Consider the following 23,592-nt stretch of genomic DNA (forward strand, 5'->3'; position numbering starts at 1 on the left):
ATGGAAATTTGTTGTTTCAGATAAATGTATGTAATAATAACAGAACCCCACTGACCTATGACCTAGATCCCAAACTGAATGTCCCACTTGGGTTCATCAATGTCCCACTTTGGTTCATCAATGTCCCACTTTGGTTCATCAATGTCCCACTTTGGTTCATCAATGTCCCACTTTGGTTCATCAATGTCCCACTTCGGTTCATCAATGTCCCACTTTGGTTCATCAATGTCCCACTTCGGTTCATCAATGTCCCACTTCGGTTCATCAATGTCCCACTTCGGTTCATCAATGTCCCACTTCGGTTCATCAATGTCCCACTTCGGTTCATCAATGTCCCACTTTGGTTCATCAATGTCCCACTTCGGTTCATCAATGTCCCACTTCGGTTCATCAGTGTACACAGTTCCTAGAACATGTGTAGTTTCTATGTTATGAAAAATGGATGACTAGTACTCACTTCGGTTCATCAATGTTAGGAATTGGATACGTTGATAACCAAAGTGAGAACTAGAAAGTATACATTTTATAGAAACTACACATGTTCTAGGAACTGCGTATATTAATGAACCAAAGTGTGGCAGATTCAGTTTGTGATCTGGGTCATCCTGGTCATAGGTATCAATGTTTAACCTCAGTTTATCACAACTACATATATATGAACTATGATCCTATTAAAACTCTGTAACTGTCCTTCCATTATTTTTTAGCACAACTGAACTAATGAAGTTCAGCAGTGCTATTGGCGTGTGTGTATAAAATCCATGAATCTATGCAGGGAAGAAAAATGAAAAATTTTCATGTCAAGGTAAATTATTGGCCATATACAACAGGCTGAAACAACAATCAAACAAAATTCTTACAACTGAGGTAAAATGATATATAGCGAAATTCGCTACATTTAATTTCACCTCACTTGTGCCGAATACAAGAATGGAATTTACAAATGATCTAATTTCATGACTTTCAATTTTGGTAATCTACAGAGAGAGATGTCAAAGATTATGGTGATTTAGTTTTTGAAGAAATTAAAGATGATCCACCATTTATGGGCAGAATTCGAAATCCTCGATATGTTGGAGCAGCAAATAAAAAGGTAAATTGTAAACATGAAAACTTCACTCAGACTTTAAGTATTCACAATCCAGGTTATCATGTATTCAGTCAGAAGCATTTAAAGATTCATTGTTTAAAAGACTACTCAGTATTGTACAGGCTATGGTTTAATGTTTTGAGTCAGGTATCTTTGATTCAGGTCTTGACCAGAGAATTCTTGTGCAGCACTAGTTTAAATAAACCGGGCAATATTTTAGTTTGATGAACAAACCTTCAATCCAGTGTGTTACAATGTTTTGAATGCTGATAATATTTCAATCCAGTGTGTTACAATGTTTTGAATGCTGATAATATTTCAATCCAGTGTGTTACAATGTTTTGAATGCTGATAATATTTCAATCCAGTGTGTTACAATGTTTTGAATGCTGATAATATTTCAATCCAGTGTGTTACAATGTTTTGAATGCTGAAAATATTTCAATCCAGTGTGTTACAATGTTTTGAATGCTGATAATATTTCAATCCAGTGTGTTACAATGTTTTGAATCGTGATAAACTTTCAGTCTAGTGTTTTATGGTGTTTGAATCATGATACTTCTTATTGTTCAATAAGTCTCTGATATGTCAAAAGAAGGGCAATATGAAGACATTTGAAGACAAGATGTACTTAGATGTAATGTTCATACATACGGTATACTACATGTTAGAAAGCTACACAGAAAATTCTTATGCTGACATCTCATATTATGTTTTTAGCATTGATCCTTACAGAACATAGTCAGACAGCATAACGTAATTACCAGTGACAGGTATTCTCAGTTTGCTGGTACTATTTAATTCTTCCTTGTTTCTGGTAGATTTCAGAAGCAGTTTGTGGAGTGATCCAGGATGGACGAATGTGTATAAATTTGGGTGGGGATCATGCTATTTCCATAGGAACATTGCATGGCCATGCCAAGGCACAATCAAACATTAGTGTAATATGGGTTGATGCTCACGTTGACATTAACACACCATTGACATCACCATCGGGCAATATTCATGGAACACCTGTTTCCTACCTTGTACATGAACTAAGGGAGTATGTCCCTGTTATGCCAGGATTTGAATGGATAGATACTTGTATCTCAGCAAAGGATATTGCCTTTGTAGGAGTGAGAGACATAGATCCTGGTGAAAGGTAAGAACTGAGTTGAGTATCATACTTATCATAGAAATGTGCCTTGGAAATAAACTCTTTAAACTTTGACTGTTACTTGCGCAAGAAAACTCCAACCTATTATTGGTTAAAGTCAAGGAAAAAATTGTGGTGTCACTGTACAATTTTTGAAATAAAGGTCTAAATGATATCAAAATTTAGTCATTTTAGAATCCAATATGGTTGCCGAATACTATGGGAAAGCCAAAAGACTGTAAAGTATATTGCCATGAAAACAAAATGGTGACCCTCAAAATGTCTTTTTATTGTTTCAAAAGGACACTGTACAAGCTTTCATGTGACAAATATTGGAAAGAAATAAAGAACTCTCTGATATTCAAGGAAATTTGTCCCTGAGGTGCATTCTACAATAAGAGTAGATTTAGAGCATATTCAGTAGTGGCATTCTAGTAGTAAAACTCTGCATATAATTTATAAATGCTAAAAAAACAACAACTACATGTAGCCATTTGCATGGAGATATATGCTGTCCTGTAAATAAATGTTCTTCATCAACTAATCTGTTATTTTCAATGATTATTAGCACAACTGAACTGATAAGGTTCAGTAGTGCTATAGGCATGGCAAAGTGTCTGTCTGTCTGTCTGTCTGTCTGTCTGTCTGTCTGTCTGTCTGTCTGTCTGTCTGTCTGTCTGTCTGTCTGTCTGTCTGTCTGTGTGGAGTGTGTGTGTGTGTGTGTGTGTGTGTGTGTGTGTGTTTGGATGTGTGTAAACAACTTAAAGTAAGAAACTAGTGGACCGATTGCCCCGATATTTGATAGGTGTATTACCATGGATGTCTAGTTGGGAAATTGTTGAAATCAAAATGATCTTACCAATCGGTGTGATTTGGTTAAAAAAATGTGATATTTGGTCAAAAAACTTAAACTCAAAAACTACTATCGGTTTGAAATTTGGTGGGAACATTCTTAAGGGTGTTTAGATTAAGAATTGTTCACGACATGATTATCCCATCAGTGATATGCAAATTAGGGCTAAAAATAGGTCTTTTTCGTCAAAAATCTTTAATTCCAAAACTACTGAGCCAATTGTGCTGAAATTTAATGGGGATGCACCTAGGGTGTGCAGATGAAGAAAATTAAGTATATAATGATTTCATCAGAAAATTAAGTATATAATGATTTCATCAGAAAATTAAGTGTATAATGATTTCATCAGAAAATTAAGTATATAATGATTTCATCAGAAAATTAAGTATATAATGATTTCATCAGAAAATTAAGTATATAATGATTTCATCAGAAAATTAAGTATATAATGATTTCAGAAAATTAGGTGTAAAAATGTTCATTTTGGTCAAAAGCTCATATCTCAAAAAGTATTTGGTCAATGAGACTGAAACTTGGTGAGATGTTTCTAGAAGCAAGTGTTATTCTGCAGATTTTCTTCAAAACATTGTGACAAAATTGGCCCTAGCAACCATGACCACACCTATAGCAACAGCCAAATGATGGTGTATTTCACAAAGATAACAACAGGAATTCTTAGACAAGTGAACAAACATTCAAAAGGTGTGTGCAAATATGCCTAGTCATCATCTTAAAGTCTATGTTCAAAATAATACATTTCATGAGAAAAGATTGTTTCATAGACAACGTTACATCTTGGAAGGTGGGTGATATCTCAAATGTACAGAATGTTTAGCTTACTTGGAGTATACCTCTAAAAGACTTTATTTTGCAAGGAATTTCTTGGTGACTTGCAGTAAAGTCCCTGTAATATTGCAAAACAGTATATTCTTAGTGTAAAGAGAAGAGAAATTTCAATGTCCAAGCTGTCAAATGTAACATTTCAATCAAGAATAGTTCAAAAATGGGGCTAAAAACACTTACTCAAGTTACTGGCAGCCATTTTGAATATATAATTTTTTATATACAATGTTGCACTTCTTTTGTATTAAATATTTACTGACCCTCCAAATATATATAGATACATGAGGGTTAAATAACCATATTTTCCAAAAAAATGTTGGAATGATGACCATGGTGCATAATCCTACACAAAAATGCATAGACTCCCAGGAAATCAGTCTTTAAATGGTTAAAGCGTAATTTTGAACATTCATATAAAACATATTGAATGTAAGGCTAACTTTGAAATATTCTTACTATTACACACAATGTTTCAATCATTAAATTCTAATGACTATTACTATACAATGTACTATACATCACCCACTGAATAACCTTTGATCTTTTCATGTGGAATGTGTTTACGTAAACATGACATCTCAACAAAAAATTACGACGTACAGAGGACATTAATTTTCAAAGTGTTTTTGCAAACTGCCAAAGGAACTGAGTTAGGTGACAGATTTCCAGTCCATGAAACAGAGTCGCCTGCTAGATTGTTATTTATCTTTGGGGATGACGCACTTGGACTAATTTCCCAAAACGATTTGTTCTTGAATGAGCAATTGTCACTTCATTTATCTTTACCATTTCGTACATTCTTGTCCTAAACATATTGCAATGGTATATTTTAGTTGTGCAAAGCATCCTGTGTTATCAATAAATACAGAAACTGCACAAAATGCGACTACTTCCCATACATTGTATGCAATCTTTTGTGTTTTTCATGTGCAACATTCTAAAAGTGTCTGCAGTTGGCAAAATATTTTACCCTTGAACACACCCAGTACATACAAGAACAAGTATGAAATCTATGTGAAAAATGTAATTCCTAGAATAGAAGACACTCATTGTGTGGCAGTTTTGAAAACAAAGATAACTGATGGCGAATTACTGAGAAAAAATGACCTGACAACTAATCGAGAACCTACAAATATAATGATGGATTCACATCTTTGGATTTGAATGTTAATCTCGCGAGTCAAGTTTTACGTTGTAATATGAAAATCGTCATTTTCTCCATTTACATTTTCAAGCCTCCAGACTAAGTTCTAAAGTCTCAAAGACGTTTATAGCACTTCCGCACAGCCATCTGAGATTTTCGCTGGTGCTTTCTTAGGTATTGTTCTTTTAAAGTGTGTCTGGAAAGTTAACACTATTACGTGTGTAAATTAGTGATTAAGTGGGAATTACCTGTCACTGACCTTCCCACTATAATGTGTCAACTTTCGAGATGTTTTGATAAAAAAGACAGATGGCAAAAAAAAAGCTGGACACACTTTAGTTATGTGTGCAGTGAACATTCTAAAACACTAAAGAAATGGAAAATCAGGTGACAAGCGATCTGTTCCGAAACAGTTATATTGACGCCTTGAGATAATCAAGACACTTCATAACTGAAATACACTCTTACTTTTAGCCACTGACAATAGAAAACACAATAGCATTATAGAGGAGAGAAAAACCTTTCAGAAAATGTATGGGTTGATGGAGTAAACTTTATTCATTGTTGGGAAATAATAACTTGAAAATATGTCACCCTTCAAATCTTGCTTCCGTGCGTTTCCACCGTAATCTATATTAGTAAACAAAATCTTGCTTCCGTGCATTTCCACCTTAATCTATATTAGTAAACAAAATCTTGCTTCCGTGCATTTCCACCTTAATCTATATTAGTAAACAAAATCTTGCTTCCGTGCATTTCCACCTTAATCTATATTAGTAAACAAAATCTTGCTTCCGTGCGTTTCCATCTTAATCTATATTAGTAAACAAAATCTTTATGAGACATTAGTGAAAATTTGGGATTCATTTCCAAAAACAAATATTTTGACTGTGAGTAGTAATGGTCATCTGATTCTGTGAACACAAGAGTCTTGGAACATTAATTGTCATAAAATATTTGTGGTGATAACATCCTGGAGATAACAACCACCTCTCTTTCTCATCTGTTTCTTCCTACTCATGCTATTCACTCTACCATTGGTAACTGTTTTTCCATTTCATTTGTATTACCAACATGATTGGAGGGGGTGCGATGGGATGGGGGTTATTTCTTTGATGACGGTTTTCCATAGACCCCCCAATTTCAAGTCATGAACAGGGAAACTAACATTTGCAGTCAATAATACCACAATGATGATAGATTTAGATTGCAGTCAATAATACCACAATGATGATAGATTGCAGTCAATAATACCACACTGGTTTAGTTTAGTTTAGTTTAGTTTAGTTTATTTCAGTAAAACAACAAGATCGACAGTGCAGATATACAAGTAAAAACTGGTACAAATTGTTGAATTACTTGGATAACCCACGAAAGTCAAAGACTTGTTTCCAGTGGGGTCCGTACAGTGATTCAAGAAAGTGGCAGGATTAGCATAAGTATTTGACTACATGGAATGGGAAAGAATAACAGATGAAAAGGAAAGCTATCGAGGCAAACTAGCTAATAGGGAATAAACACGCTGTTTCCAGTATTAGTGGTCCCTTAGTGTACTGGACAGATATGATTTGACTGCTTTTTTGAAGACATTCCTTTGTGATATCTGTTTTATCGATACTGGTAGATTATTCCAGTCCTTGATAGCATTAGCGTAAAACGTATTTGCAGCCTGACCTTTAATCATTGGCTGGTGAAAATTGTACCTACTTCCCCTAGTACCATAGTTATGAACAGAGGATACTTTGGTAAACTGATGGGACAGGTACTCCGGGCTGGAGTTATTGTATATTTTGAAAGCATGGTTGAATCGGAGCTGGCTCACTCTACCCTTGACATCCAGCATACCCAGGGCATCAAACTGATCAGCACCTATGTGTGATCTTGGCTCCATAGAAAGGATGAACCGTATTATTTTGTTTTGTGCAATTTGGAGTTTCTTTTTGAGAGTTGTGGTAAGAGCAGAGTACCAGGATGAACATGAATAATCAAAGTGACATTGGATCAGAGCAGAGCAAAGGGTTTTACGAGAGTATTGGTTGAGAAAATTTGCTTGTCTGTAAAGGAACTTAAGCCTTGAATTGGTTTTCTTAATGATATTCTGAACAATTTGGAGCCCTGATAGATTTTGATCAAGATCGAGCCCAAGGTATTTGACAGATTTGCTGGCATGAATATCATGTTGATTACAAGTTATTTTGAATTCAGAAACCTTACTTAGTTTGCGTTTCGAGCCGAATAGAATGAGTTCTGTTTTCCCGAGGTGGAGAGAAAGCTTATTGTCAATCAGCCATTTGTTACATGATTCAAGTTCTTTGCCCAACTCCGAGGCAATGTGATGCACGTCCTTATGTGACACTAAAATGGCACTGTCATCAGCATAAAGTAGGAGTTTACATTTGATGGAAATTTCCATATCATTCACATAGCATAGAAATAATAATGGCCCTAGAATACTTCCTTGCGGAACACCACAGTGAATATCCTTGATATCTGAATTCGTTTCATTTACATTAACTAACTGTTTTCTGCCAGTTAGATAAGACTGGAACCATTGCACTGATTCTATACCCATAAGGTTAAGCTTTTTGCACAAAATAATGTGGTCAACGGTGTCAAATGCTTTTTGAAGATCTAATAGAAGCATGCCAGTGTAATTTCCAGAAGCTGTTTGGGATCTGATATAGTCCTGCAAATGAATTAAACAGGTATCGGTGGAATAGTTACCCCTAAAGCCAGATTGTAGGTGATAAATCATGCTATTATCGCTAAGATATTTTTCAAGTTGTACATAAACTGCCCTTTCGAGAATCTTAGATGTAACACTCAGTATGCTGACAGGCCTGTAATTGCCGACTTCCAAGCGACTGTTCTTTTTAAATAGAGGTTTAACCCTAGCAAATTTAAACTCATCTGGTACAGTTTCACTGGTGATAGATAGATTCACAATATGAGTGATAGGGACCGCTATAGCGTTGGAACTGTCTTTTAAAAACCTTGCTGGAATACCATCTAAACCTGTGCTTTTGCACACACTCAGTTTGTCAAGTTCAGACTGTATAAATTCCATGCTTACTGGTTGCAATGAAAATGAATTAGGAAGAACGCCTTTCTTATTGTAATAATTTTTGACAGTGTCTGAATTAACATTATAAACACCTGTTGCCCTAGGAAGCTTGCTTACAAGGGTCGATGATATCGTAGTGTAAAACGTATTGATATGGTTGGCAATTGATTTGCTATCAAAACACTGCTCTCCATCGATATTTAGGATGACATTACACTTATCTTTGGACTTAGCGTTATATCCTAAATCCTTAAACTGTTGCCATAGCTTTTGGGGGTTGTTTTTATGCTCCTCAATTTTATTGGACAGATAATCACTTTTGGCATTCTTAATTGACCGTTGTACTCTATTTCTGATTTTGCAATATTCTTTATAAAATACCTCGTTTTTTGTTTTCTTAAATTGAAGTAATACTGCATCTCTCTCTGAAATACATTCAAGGATTTCCGCTGTCATCCACGGTTCGGAACGCTGTTTCAGCCTTACTTCTTTAACAGGTGCAACAACGTTCAGAACATCGGTAAACATGACTTTAAACAATGACCAGGCCTCATTCACATCCTCACAGGTGGTAACACAGTCCCAATTTTTACTTCCTAATTGGCTAGTCAGCGTTTCCTTTGAATAATTTTTCAGTGATCTAATTGTAACATTTTTGTGGCAATTAATTGAACCTTTGACAATTTTCCTGGTGCAGTATATGAGAAAGTGATCGCTTATGCCAGTGGGGATGACCCCAAACTGACTTATTTTTTCAGAGTTGTTACACAGAATATGATCAAGAATTGTGGAACTGTTAGTGGTTACTCTGGTAGGATTTGTAATGAGTTGTTTGAGCCCAAACAAACTACAGACATTGGCATAGTTTCTATACAGAGATGACCTTGGGTGACGAGAACAGATGTTGAAATCACCTAGAATTATAATTTCACAATCTGACCTGATTCTAGACAAAGTATCTTCAAAGTTAGTGATAAAAGACGTTTGTGTTGGTGGTCTATAGCAAACACCTAAAACAATGGGTTTAGTTTTTGTCAACAGAATTTCTGTCCATATGGATTCTTGGTCATCAGATTCAAGTTCGTTTCTTGGGTTAAATGCAATATCGGAGCGAATGTACATGCATACACCACCGCCGTTCCTGTCCCGATCTCGCCGAAGTATGTTGTACCCGGAAATCTTCACCTCGTTGTCGGTGACTGTGTCATCTAGCCATGTTTCGCTGAATCCAATGATGTGAGCCTTGGACTTACTTGCTAGGACACGAATTTCTGATATCTTAGAGAGCAAGGAACGAGCGTTGAGATGAAAGCAGTGCAGACCCTTCTGTTTAAAACAGTCAAAGTTGAAACTAGAGGCGTTAGATATATCGTCTACAGGAACCTGGATATGTTCTTCTAGTGGTTCTATTACTGGGAAGGGGAGATCATTGTAAGAACACTTATTACAGTTATATGTGAATTCTATATTGTTGGCAACAAGGTTGTCGTAGTCTGACAGTGAAAGAAAACCAGTACATCTACAGTGAATCCAACGCTCACATTGGTCGCAGCTGATGGCTTTGCTTCGACTGGTCACCCTTTTCTCACAATGAACACAGGTGGATTTCAGTTTTCTTTGAGAGACTCGGTCAAGGTACTCTAGATTTATAGTTGGGTCCATTTGGTTCTTAGTATCCGAGTCATTCTGTTGTACTGGTGGGGAAAGAGCACATTTCGGACATTTCCATGGGAAATTATCAATTTCTGTCAATGAATTATACAGTTCAGTTGATACATGACCGCACTTGATATGAATCCATGTGTTGCATTCGTCACATAATATAGCTTGATGATTCCTTGCTACAACACGGTTACATACACTGCAAGGTCCAGGGTTTGTATTAATGTCCCCCGACATCAGTAGAATGATGGTGAATAGGTAGACTGACCTTCTTAGTTTGTTCTTTGCGATGACGGAGCCACGGCCATTTTGTTTAGCAGTGGCCAACGGCTGTGTAAGCTGTCTAGCTTCAACAATTCCAAAATGTAAGGTGTTTGTTGAATGACTTTGGCTGAGAATAGCACCAGCTAAGTCAGGATGATCCTCTTTGTTGAAATATAGCGAAATGTTGTCCTTCAAAATCTTGAAGCCATTGAAAATTGATACAAAATACAGAGCCAGCAAGACGCCCTGCATCCTGGCCACCATCTTGAATTGGTGATAGATTGCAGTCAATAATACCACACTGATGATAGATTGCAGTCAATAATACCACAATGATGATAGATTGCAGTCAATAATACCACACTGATGATAGATTGCAGTCAATAATACCACAATGATGATAGATTGCAGTCAATAATACCACAATGATGATAGATTGCAGTCAATAATACCACACTGGTGATAGATTGCAGTCAATAATACCACACTGGTGATAGATTGCAGTCAATAATACCACACTGGTGATAGATTGCAGTCAATAATACCACACTGGTGATAGATTGCAGTCAATAATACCACACTGGTGATAGATTGCAGTCAATAATACCACACTGATGATAGATTGCAGTCAATAATACCACAATGATGATAGATTGCAGTCAATAATACCACAATGATGATAGATTGCAGTCAATAATACCACAATGATGATAGATTGCAGTCAATAATACCACAATGATGATAGATTGCAGTCAATAATACCACAGTGATGATAGATTGCAGTCAATAATACCACAGTGATGATAGATTGCAGTCAATAATACCACACTGGTGATAGATTGCAGTCAATAATACCACACTGGTGATAGATTGCAGTCAATAATACCACACTGGTGATAGATTGCAGTCAATAATACCACACTGGTGATAGATTGCAGTCAATAATACCACAATGGTGATAGATTGCAGTCAATAATACCACACTGATGATAGATTGCAGTCAATAATACCACACTGATGATAGATTGCAGTCAATAATACCACAGTGATGATAGATTGCAGTCAATAATACCACAGTGATGATAGATTGCAGTCAATAATACCACAATGGTGATAGATTGCAGTCAATAATACCACACTGGTGATAGATTGCAGTCAATAATACCACACTGGTGATAGATTGCAGTCAATAATACCACACTGGTGATAGATTGCAGTCAATAATACCACACTGGTGATAGATTGCAGTCAATAATACCACAATGATGATAGATTGCAGTCAATAATACCACACTGATGATAGATTGCAGTCAATAATACCACAATGATGATAGATTGCAGTCAATAATACCACAATGATGATAGATTGCAGTCAATAATACCACAATGATGATAGATTGCAGTCAATAATACCACAGCGATGATAGATTGCAGTCAATAATACCACAGCGATGATAGATTGCAGTCAATAATACCACAGTGATGATAGATTGCAGTCAATAATACCACAATGATGATAGATTGCAGTCAATAATACCACAATGATGATAGATTGCAGTCAATAATACCACAATGATGATAGATTGCAGTCAATAATACACTGGTGATAGATTGCAGTCAATAATACCACAATGATGATAGATTGCAGTCAATAATACCACACTGATGATAGATTGCAGTCAATAATACCACAATGATGATAGATTGCAGTCAATAATACCACAATGGTGATAGATTGCAGTCAATAATACCACACTGAAGATAGATTGCAGTCAATAATACCACACTGGTGATAGATTGCATAATATGGTGTTTTATGGGTTGCAAAGGTCTTATCAAAACTGATCTTTTTGACCTTTTCACCTACATTATAAAATCCAATAGACTTGAAGTGGTACCCAATAGTTACTGAAGGTAATCAATCTTATATCATATTTGGATTTTCTTAGATTCATCATTGAAAAATTTGGACTGAAATGTTACTCCATTCATGACATTGATAAACTTGGCCTAGTGGAAGTCTTACAGAGAGCCATGGATTCTATCAACCCAAAGTAAGTAAAAGTGACTTTTCAGATAAGCTTTTACTTGTCCCTGAAAATATCCATACATACGGTGCAGGTATCCTTATTTATTTAGCTTATCATTTCCTCCAGACAGTCCTTGATTTGTAAAACCCAGATGACATTACTAGATGAAGACTAACTAGATTTGATTAAAGTGTAACTAGACCTACATGTAAGAAAAGTAATACTCAATTTGACGCTACCAAACAACATGAACAATGTACAACATTTCCATGGACATTCCAGTTTCCTCCTGCACTAGGGCAGCAAGATGTTACACAAACAATCACCATATTTCAATTTCTGAATTTAATGTATGATCTGCTTTTCGTTTCTCTCTGAATTTTTGTAAGTTTGTCAAGCATTGTAAGCCATCTTTAATAATAATATTTAGTTAGTACTTATTTTATTTTATTTTTTTGGTGTAAAGTTCTTACATGTGACTTGATATGTTATTTTCCTTAGTCGTGACCGTCCATTCCATGTCAGTTTTGACATTGATTCATTAGATCCAAGCATTGCACAGAGTACAGGAACACCAGGTTAGTGCAGTAACTATATATTAGCCATTTTAATTCCCACTGAGCAAGCAAAGTGCAAAACAACTGCAAAGTTTGCCATCAAATTAGAGATATTGTGGGGTTGACTTGTGATGAAAAATTGGTCTAATGTAATTAACGACACCTCATTACTCCATCAGTGTGTTTAATAACACCCCAGTATGCCATCAGTGTGTTTGATAACACCCCAGTATGCCATCAGTGTGTTTGATAACACCCCAGTATGCCATCAGTGTGTTTGATAACACCCCAGTATCAGACTGCCCAGTATGTCATCAGTGTGTTTAATAACACCCCAGTATGCCATCAGTGTGTTTGATAACACCCCAGTATGCCATCAGTGTGTTTGATAACACCCCAGTATGCCATCAGTGTGTTTAATAACACCTCAGTACGCGTCAGTGTGTTTGATAACACCCCAGTATGCCATCAGTGTGTTTAATAACACCTCAGTACGCGTCAGTGTGTTTGATAACACCCCAGTATGACATCAGTGTGTTTGATAACACCCCAGTATGCCATCAGTGTGTTTAATAACACCTCGGTACACCATCAGTGTGTTTAATAACACCTCGGTACACCATCAGTGTGTTTAATAACACCTCATTACTCCATCAGTGTGTTTAATAACACCCCAGTATGCCATCAGTGTGTTTAATAACACCCCAGTATGCCATCAGTGTGTTTAATAACACCTCAGTATGCCATCAGTGTGTTTAATAACACCTCATTACTCCATCAGTGTGTTTAATAACACCCCAGTATGCCATCAGTGTGTTTGATAACACCCCAGTATGCCATCAGTGTGTTTAATAACACCTCAGTATGCCATCAGTGTGTTTAATAACACCTTGGTACACCATCAGTGTGTTTAATAACACCCCAGTATGCCATCAGTGTGTTTAATAACACCCCAGTACGCGTCAGTGTGTTTAATAACACCCCAGTATGCCATCAGTGTGTTTAATAACACCTCGGTACACCATCAGTGTGTTTAATAACACCCCAGTATGCCATCAGTGTGTTTAATAACACCTCGGTACACCATCAGTGTGTTTAATAACACCCCAGTATGCCATCAGTGTGTTTAATAACACCCCAGTATGCCATCAGTGTGTTTAATAACACCCCAGTATGCCATCAGTGTGTTTAATAACACCTCGGTACACCATCAGTGTGTTTAATAACACCTCGGTACACCATCAGTGTGTTTAATAACACCCCAGTACACCATCAGTGTGTTTAATAACACCTCGGTACACCATCAGTGTGTTTAATAACACCTCGGTACACCATCAGTGTGTTTAATAACACCTCGGTACACCATCAGTGTGTTTAATAACACCTCGGTACACCATCAGTGTGTTTAATAACACCTCGGTACACCATCAGTGTGTTTAATAACACCCCAGTACACCATCAGTGTGTTTAATAACACCTCGGTACACCATCAGTGTGTTTAATAACACCCCAGTACACCATCAGTGTGTTTAATAACACCTCAGTATGCCATCAGTGTGTTTAATAACACCCCAGTATGCCATCAGTGTGTTTAATAACACCCCAGTACGCGTCAGTGTGTTTAATAACACCCCAGTACGCGTCAGTGTGTTTAATAACACCCCAGTACACCATCAGTGTGTTTAATAACACCTCAGTATGCCATCAGTGTGTTTAATAACACCCCAGTATGCCATCAGTGTGTTTAATAACACCCCAGTATGCCATCAGTGTGTTTAATAACACCTCGGTACACCATCAGTGTGTTTAATAACACCTCGGTATGCCATCGGTGTGTTTAATAACACCTCGGTATGCCATCGGTGTGTTTAATAACACCTCGGTATGCCATCAGTGTGTTTGATAACACCCCAGTATGCCATCAGTGTGTTTAATAACACCCCAGTATGCCATCAGTGTGTTTAATAACACCTCGGTACACCATCAGTGTGTTTAATAACACCCCAGTATGCCATCAGTGTGTTTAATAACACCCCAGTATGCCATCAGTGTGTTTGATAACACCCCAGTACACCATCAGTGTGTTTGATAACACCCCAGTATGCCATCAGTGTGTTTAATAACACCTCAGTACGCGTCAGTGTGTTTAATAACACCCCAGTATGCCATCAGTGTGTTTGATAACACCCCAGTATGCCATCAGTGTGTTTAATAACACCCCAGTATGCCATCAGTGTGTTTAATAACACCTCAGTACGCATCAGTGTGTTTAATAACACCCCAGTATGCCATCAGTTTGTTTGATAACACCCCAGTATGCCATCAGTGTGTTTAATAACACCCCAGTATGCCATCAGTGTGTTTAATAACACCTCAGTACGCGTCAGTGTGTTTAATAACACCCCAGTATGCCATCAGTGTGTTTGATAACACCCCAGTATGCCATCAGTGTGTTTAATAACACCCCAGTATGCCATCAGTGTGTTTAATAACACCTCGGTACACCATCAGTGTGTTTGATAACACCCCAGTATGCCATCAGTGTGTTTAATAACACCCCAGTATGCCATCAGTGTGTTTAATAACACCTCAGTACGCATCAGTGTGTTTAATAACACCTCAGTATGCCATCAGTGTGTTTAATAACACCTCGGTACACCATCAGTGTGTTTAATAACACCCCAGTATGCCATCAGTGTGTTTGATAACACCTTGATCGGTATGCCATCAGTGTGTTTAATAACACCCCAGTATGCCATCAGTGTGTTTAATAACACCTCGGTACACCATCAGTGTGTTTAATAACACCTTGGTACACCATCAGTGTGTTTGATAACACCCCAGTATGCCATCAGTGTGTTTAATAACACCTCGGTACACCATCAGTGTGTTTAATAACACCCCAGTATGCCATCAGTTTGTTTAATAACACCTCGGTACACCATCAGTGTGTTTAATAACACCTTGGTACACCATCAGTGTGTTTGATAACACCCCAGTATGCCATCAGTGTGTTTAATAACACCCCAGTATGCCATCAGTGAGTTTAATAACACCCCAGGATGCCATCAGTTTGTTTAATAACACCTCGGTACACCATCAGTGTGTTTAATAACACCTTGGTACACCATCAGTGTGTTTGATAACACCCCAGTATGCCATCAGTGTGTTTAATAACACCTCGGTTTGCCATCAGTGTGTTTAATAACACCCCAGTATGCCATCAGTGTGTTCAGAATGTTAATACAAACTTCTACAAAGATTTGATGAAATGTACAAAAACAGTTTCATGACCTGAAAAAATGCTCTGTGCTAATATAACCTTTGATAGTCACATAATAATTTTAAATGTTTTCTTTCTTTTTTTCAGTCTTTGGTGGTTTGACATTTAGAGAGGGCATGTACATAGTTGAAGAAGTTGGATCTACAGGTAAATCAGTTTGCATTACTTGTTTGATGTCTTAAAATCCAGTGTAGATTACTATAAACAAAGTTGATTCTGTACAAGAAAATGGTATATACAATATAAACTACTGATAGCCAACTGAAATGTACCATAATCCCTCCTGTATACAATATAAACTACTGATAGCCAACTGAAATGTACCATAATCCCTCCTGTATACAATATAAACTACTGATGGCCAACTGAAATGTACCATAATCCCTCCTGTCTACAATATAAACTACTGATAGCCAACTGAAATGTACCATAATCCCTCCTGTATACAATATAAACTACTGATAGCCAACTGAAATGTACCATAATCCCTCCTGTCTACAATATAAACTACTGATGGCCAACTGAAATGTACCATAATCCCTCCTGTCTACAATATAAACTACTGATGGCCAACTGAAATGTACCATAATCCCTCCTGTCTACAATATAAACTACTGATGGCCAACAGAAATGTACCATAATCCCTCCTGTATACAATATAAACTACTGATGGCCAACTGAAATGTACCATAATCCCTCCTGTCTACAATATAAACTACTGATGGCCAACTGAAATGTACCATAATCCCTCCTGTCTACAATATAAACTACTGATGGCCAACTGAAATGTACCATAATCCCTCCTGTATACAATATAAACTACTGATGGCCAACTGAAATGTACCATAATCCCTCCTGTCTACAATATAAACTACTGATGGCCAACTGAAATGTACCATAATCCCTCCTGTCTACAATATTAACTACTGATAGCCAACTGAAATGTACCATAATCCCTCCTGTATACAATATAAACTACTGATAGCCAACTGAAATGTACCATAATCCCTCCTGTCTACAATATAAACTACTGATGGCCAACTGAAATGTACCATAATCCCTCCTGTATACAATATAAACTACTGATAGCCAACTGAAATGTACCATAATCCCTCCTGTCTACAATATAAACTACTGATGGCCAACTGAAATGTACCATAATCCCTCCTGTCTACAATATAAATAATGATGGCCAACTGAAATGTACCATTATCCCTCCAGTATAAGTCACTGTTACAGTAGTAAAATAACTTTTTTTGTGTGTGTGTGTGTATGTGTGTGTGTGTGTGTTTTGTTTGTTTTTGCTAAGGTACGTTGGGGAACCCCAGTAACAGAAAGGGAGTAAGAGGTAAACTGGCAGTGTTTCTCTATTGAGTCTTTGGTAATTTGTTAAGGAACCCAGGTAGGGCGGGCGTGTGGGCGTGCGTGCGGGCGTGCATGCGTGCGTGCGTGCGTGCGTGCGTGCATGTGTGCACACACGCATGTCTGTGTGTCTTTGTATCCATATCTGTCATATAGGTTTCAAATATTAGCCATGATCTATCAATACATTGAAAGATAGTGTTGACCTGTTCAGTAATTAACTTATATAGCCAATCTGTTATATTTAACTCTTGGACACTGGTATAATTATAGAGATAAGTGCTAATAAAATCTTTCACTATGTTATATTCCTAGGATTACTTACTGGCATCGACATGGTGGAGGTCAACCCAGAACTTGGAAGTGAAGATCAAAGAGATTGGACTGTGCATGCAGCCGTAGAAGTTCTAACAGCTGCTATGGGAAAGAGAAGACATGGCAACATACCAAGTCATTATGACCTTCCCAAAGCTAAATAATAATGCTTTCAATATAAGTATTTATCAGGGATGTGGATTTGAAATACTTGTTAGTGGGAACAATGTGCAGTGACTTTGGTGAAATCTAGAGTTATGTTAACTACTACAAATAGCCACTTCCTTGAGGTGTATTAACTCAGGGAAAGTGATCATACAAATGACCACTTCCTGGACCAATCAAATCTCAGGACAAGTAATATTATTGTGTGCTTCTTGTGTCACCTGAAGATTGGGATAAAAAATAAACAAAAAAATCTGTTCAGAATGTATGAAATGAAACACATCTACAAAGTATAGATATATGGTAATATTTACATTGTTATGTAAGCACAAACAGATTGTATTTTGTGTAGTTGAGGTAGATTTACAAGTAAAGTTATCTGATCAAAACAATTATTTGTACAGATAACAGCTCATATCCAGACTTCAGTCCAGTGCCCATTTTGTCTAAAGTCAGCCACATTACAAGTCAAAGCTTACAGGCTGTAAAGCTCATACCTCAAAGTCAGTTTTGTCTAAAATCAGAGTGATGTAGCGATAAACTCATGACCAGATATTGAGACCTGTTTTGTCTAAACTTACCGTCATTTAATAGGGTCAAAGGTTGTATATTGCTGTACACCTTGAGAGATTTTTAATTGTCAGGTGTCAATTATTGTAACAATGCAGTCATCATTTAAGTGTAGGTGTTGAGGTCATTTCATTTGAGCAATATTTCAATCCTGGGTCATCACATTAGTGTTATTAGTCCCCGCCGGACGAAGTCTGGGACGGGGACTTATGGATTGGGTTCCGTCCATCGGTCCGTCCGTTCATCTGTCCGTCCATCCGTCCGTCCGTCCAGAGCCATTTCTTGGAGATGCCTTGACCTGTTTTTTTCAAACTTGGTACAGGGGCAACATACTATAGTATACATATGCATGTCAATTTGTTTCATGATAAATCCAATATGGCCGCCTAGCAGCCATTTTATTTGCGAATTTTCCCTGTCCAAAGCCATAACTCAGACATGCTTGAACAGATCTCATTCAAAGTTGGTATTAGGACAGTGTTCTATGACATACATGTGCATATTCATTGTTGTCGTGATACAATCCAATATGGCTGCCTAGTAGCCATTTTGTTTGCGAATTTTCCATGTCCAAAGCCATAACTCAGACATGTTTGAACAGATCTCATTCAAAGTTGGTATTAGGACAGTGTTCTATGACACACATGTGCATATCCATTTTCGTCGTGATACAATCTGATATGGCTGCCTGGCAGCGATTTTGTTGGCGCAGTTTTCATGTCCAAAGCCATAACTCAGACATGCTTGAACAAGTCCTCCCCCCCCCCCCCCATACCGACCCATCCTTTATTGTTGAATGGTTTATTCCATCACATCATCTTGAAGAGTAGGCATGTCCCATGTCCAACGAGGAGACACAACATGTGTAGGCATGTTCCATGTCCAACGAGCAGACACAACATATCTAAGTCTGTTTGATTTAGGTTCACAAGTGTTGTTGCATGATCAGAGTAGTGATATCAAGAAAATGACAACATAAACTTCCAGTTCCTTAAAACCCAATCATAGCGGGGACTATGGGGACTATGTCATTCTCAATGACTTGTTTTTAATAAGGATTACATTACATCATTCTTTTGTTCTGAAGCAATGTTTTCTAAAGTCCTCTAAACAACTGATTTTCACACCTAGATTTGATCCTAATCCAAAGTGGACATGAAATGCTCTTCATCATAGACCTTATGTGAATGTGGATGCAATGCACTGAATGCGTTAATCCTATGCACTTTCAAAGGCTGCAATGGATTGTATGCTCCCAAGCGAGTTGAAGAGGTATAAAGGGCCATTGTGCCGCGATAGATCTGTGCCAGGGGTAATAACTGTAAAGTGCTTTGAGCACAAAGTGAGAAAGCGCAATATAAAATCTAACATTATTATTATTATGTGATTGTCTACTTCTTTACATGTGGACACTCATTTGTCTTGAAATCCCCACCTAAGTAGTGTATACACATGTAGTACCTTCAAGTTGTTTTTAGGCAGGCATAATGCTGTCATTGGTAATCGTGGGTTATGGTACAAATTTGTTCCATTCATCAACTCAACATACTGACAGCAAAATAAATACATCTGATGCTGTAATATCATATCAGCACAGATAAGGCTTATATCAGGACTGATAAGGCTTATATTAGGACAGATATAGCTTATATCAGGACATTGTGTGTGCTCATGTGATTTGTTCACAAAAGCATCTGATTGACAGCAGGTGTGTAAATTTACAAAAAAATTGTGATATTGAAACTTGATAGTGATTCTCTATTTTGTTATGTATACAAACAATTCATTGTAAAATATAAATATTTACAAACTGTTCAGACAAGGAATAGTTGCAGTCTGGTAAGTCTAGTGTAAGGCTGTGTAAGATACAGTCAAGTTTTACATATGTACCAGTGACTACTTGCATCGGTGTGCATGCACCATGCTTTCTATTTCACTGCAGTGCAATACCCAAAGCATTATCACAAACCTGTATGCAAGCATTCTGTGTACATGAAATTATGCAAACACAAAACTTTACTCTTAAAGAAATTTGATGTTTTGGATGAATATACATATTAGTAATACAACTGCATGCCGCGTGACTACGTGAGTGCCAATATGGGTATTTACACTCATGCTTGCAGGGTTTTCTGCTGTACTTTCACTTGCTATGCTTTTGAAAGTATGACCAGAGATAACAAAGCAAGCATTCATGCAAATACCCTTAGTACACCCATAGACCCTACACAAGTATGGTCTATGGTACATCACACTTGGTCTATGGTACACCACACTTGGTCTATGATACACCACACTTGGTGTATGATACATCACACTTGGTTTATGATATACCACACTTGGTCTATGATACACCACACTTGGTCTATGGTACATCACACTTGGTCTATGGTACACCACACTTGGTCTATGGTACATCACACTTGGTCTATGGTACATCACACTTGGTGTATAGTACACGACACTTGCACTCCTTGGGTTCTGTTGTACTGATTTTCTATTTGTATGTAGTATTAGAGTTTTACCCTGGGTGTAGTTGTCATCGTTATAGTCGACATGACATGACACATCAGTTTCTGTTAACAGTTGCTTTTTGCAGTCATGACATAGTTGGTATTTGTGTGACAAGGTTTTTTCATTGGTATTTAGACCAGAAACATTGAAGTTAAAATTGCTGTGTCTTTTACATAGGATTAAAACCTAGAACTTGACATCCTCAATGTCTTTTTACTTCATTTCTTATATGTTGTACATAAATTATATTACCTCTCCAAATATATTACACTGTTATAACATATATACAAAGTTTATAATCTCGACATGTTTTCAAGGATGATTTTATAGGAAGTGAGACAGAGCTCTATTATTGTTGAACTTTTTTGCTTGATCAGTTTGTACATGGCAATTTGATATCAGTTTGTATATGTCAGTCTGATATCAGTTTGTATGTGGCAGTCGTGTGTGTGTGTGTGTGTGTGTGTGTGCATGTGCGTGTGCGTGTGCGTGTGTGTGTGTGTTCATGCCTTAAGAGAATGCAGAGAGTGTTGTATGGATGGGTCAATTTTCGGAAAAACTGTGTTGGTGTGGACTGTAGACTGTAGATACATCATGTTCTGCCCTCAACCTTCTGATCTGAAAGGAATTGACTGAAGTGTGATGGTGTTCTGACATGGAGTATCTTACAGACCAATATTGGTACAGACTGAAAGAGTCATTATTGTTGACACTCCTGTCTATCATGTACCGAGTGTACAGTGTACACACTGACAAACTTGCAGTCTAATCTTGTGTATTTCATAAAAAAGATATTCAGCTTTGGGGACAGAACTTACTGGATACTTAAGGATATTTGTGGGGTTGATTTGAGACTTTTTATTCTTATACATGTAATGTAGTTTATGCACACAGTAGTATTAAAAAATAAAAAACTTACACTTCAGATAAGGAATATAATATTTGAATATGATATACACAATGAATGAGAACAGGGTGAAAAAGATAAAAATCTTGAATATCAAGCAAAGTATATAGATTATTGTATTTATTTTTAGAATTCTGTCTTTTATTTTAATGGAAATGCAATTATAATAATAATTTAAACCTCTTTTGTAAAATGTAAACAAAAATCAACCTTGTTTGATAAAGCACCATGAAAGTATACATACAGGTCATTGACCTAGCTATCTTTAAATTTACAACGTTGATAAGTCTTAACAGATTCTCTTGTGGATTATATTTTCAAGTGCTTTCACAGTACAGTGAAGTTTTAGTAAATATGATTTACAAATACACCATATTCCAGTTACCCACTTTGAAGTCATTTTGGTAAGAAGTGTCTTGAGAGGGCGCCCTAGGTAGAAAGTGAGACGAAATCACATGACAGTATGTCATGCTGTCATCAAAATGAGGCTAAAACAACTCCTTGATATCGCCTTGATATCTAAAGATTACTTGATTTGAAGCAAAACTAGAAGAATTTTCTTACAGGTTTAGAAAACTACCAACTTTTCATATGAAAACACGGTAATATTGTGGCCAATAATGTCCTTCAAAGTCTGCTCCTGAACAGCACTCCTAGTGGTCAAATTGTAATAACTTTTGTCTTTCTGATAATAGCTGGAATATGGTGTATTTAAGTGTATACTAGTATTTCATGTTTCTTTAGACAATGCATGTGTATTGTCAAGAACATATCTCTGAACAGGTAGTGTATTGCACTACAGTCTTATTATTATTGAGTGAACAAAGAGTACACTACAAAATGACAACACATATACAAATATTGTAGTAAAATTGTCATGTAGAAATGAAGCTGTCTTGTATAGTTATATTATCTCTAAACGTTGTTACAATTCCTAAAATCTGAGTTTGTCAGCACAGCAAATGTTTCTTTTCATGTCACATATGCCACCTAAGTTCTTAAGTTTCAAGGTATGTTTTGGTTCTGCAGCCAACAGTTGTGTGCTTTACAGTTGGGTTAAATTTACAGAAGCATATAGACCCAAATGAGTTTACAGGTCTAGTGTCAGAAGCTATAAGTGAGTATTACAAATCTAGTGCAACCAGCTATGTGAGTTTTGCAGATCAGGTGTGTACAGCCAAATCACTTCACAGATCTAGTGTCAGCAAGTGTGTTTTATAAAGCTACATGTGAGTTTTACAGATATAGTGCCAGTGGCTAGTGTTACCATAGCAATTAGACACTAGATCTCTAAAACACTTCTGTGTGTACTATGTCAGAGATCTAGTGTCGGTAGGTAAGTTATTAAAGATGTGGTGCTAGCCTAGCTGTTATGTTAGTTATGTTAGATTTTACAGTTCCTAGTGCCAGCAGCCTTTTATAGTAAATCTTGCTAATCTATTGCAGGTTGCTAAGCTGATCTTACAGATTTGAGCCAGCAGTTTTACAGAACTGTTGAGTTTGCTAGTATCTAAGTCATACAGATTTAGTGCTAGCAGCAGAGTTGTATACTTGTTGTATTAGTAGTAGTAGTGGTAGTGGTGGTAATTAGGTGAATTTATTTCACCAGTCTAATGGTCGCAGCTAAGAGATGTTACAGACGCAGCTAATTGGATTCTTTCAAAGTTTATAGTGCCACTGCTTGAGTACATAATCAAATGTAATAAAGATTACCTTCACCAATTTTGACAGCAAATATATTTTACTTTGGTTTTGTATCACTTACTAGTGTATTTTAGTATGAAAATGTCTGGTGTAGTTGAAGTGGGATAGCAATACGATGTCCAGTACT

At 36.9% G+C, this 23,592-nt stretch overlaps 1 protein-coding gene across 1 annotated transcript in view; it reads left to right on the top strand.

Moving 5' to 3' along the window:
* The window catches only part of LOC144447035 (arginase, hepatic-like), a 30,320-nt gene extending 6,805 nt beyond the window's left edge, over positions 1-23,515 (top strand). Inside the window, exons 3-8 of the mRNA XM_078136907.1 lie at positions 984-1,093; positions 1,912-2,234; positions 12,008-12,112; positions 12,590-12,666; positions 16,016-16,075; positions 17,606-23,515. Coding sequence (XP_077993033.1) covers positions 984-1,093; positions 1,912-2,234; positions 12,008-12,112; positions 12,590-12,666; positions 16,016-16,075; positions 17,606-17,769 — 839 coding nt within the window. The 3' untranslated portion in view covers positions 17,770-23,515. The remainder of the gene's footprint in view (positions 1-983; positions 1,094-1,911; positions 2,235-12,007; positions 12,113-12,589; positions 12,667-16,015; positions 16,076-17,605) is intronic.
* The last annotated feature ends 77 nt before the right edge of the window (positions 23,516-23,592 follow it).

Source organism: Glandiceps talaboti, chromosome 2 (assembly GCF_964340395.1).
Source record: "Glandiceps talaboti chromosome 2, keGlaTala1.1, whole genome shotgun sequence".
NCBI lineage: Eukaryota > Metazoa > Hemichordata > Enteropneusta > Spengelidae > Glandiceps > Glandiceps talaboti.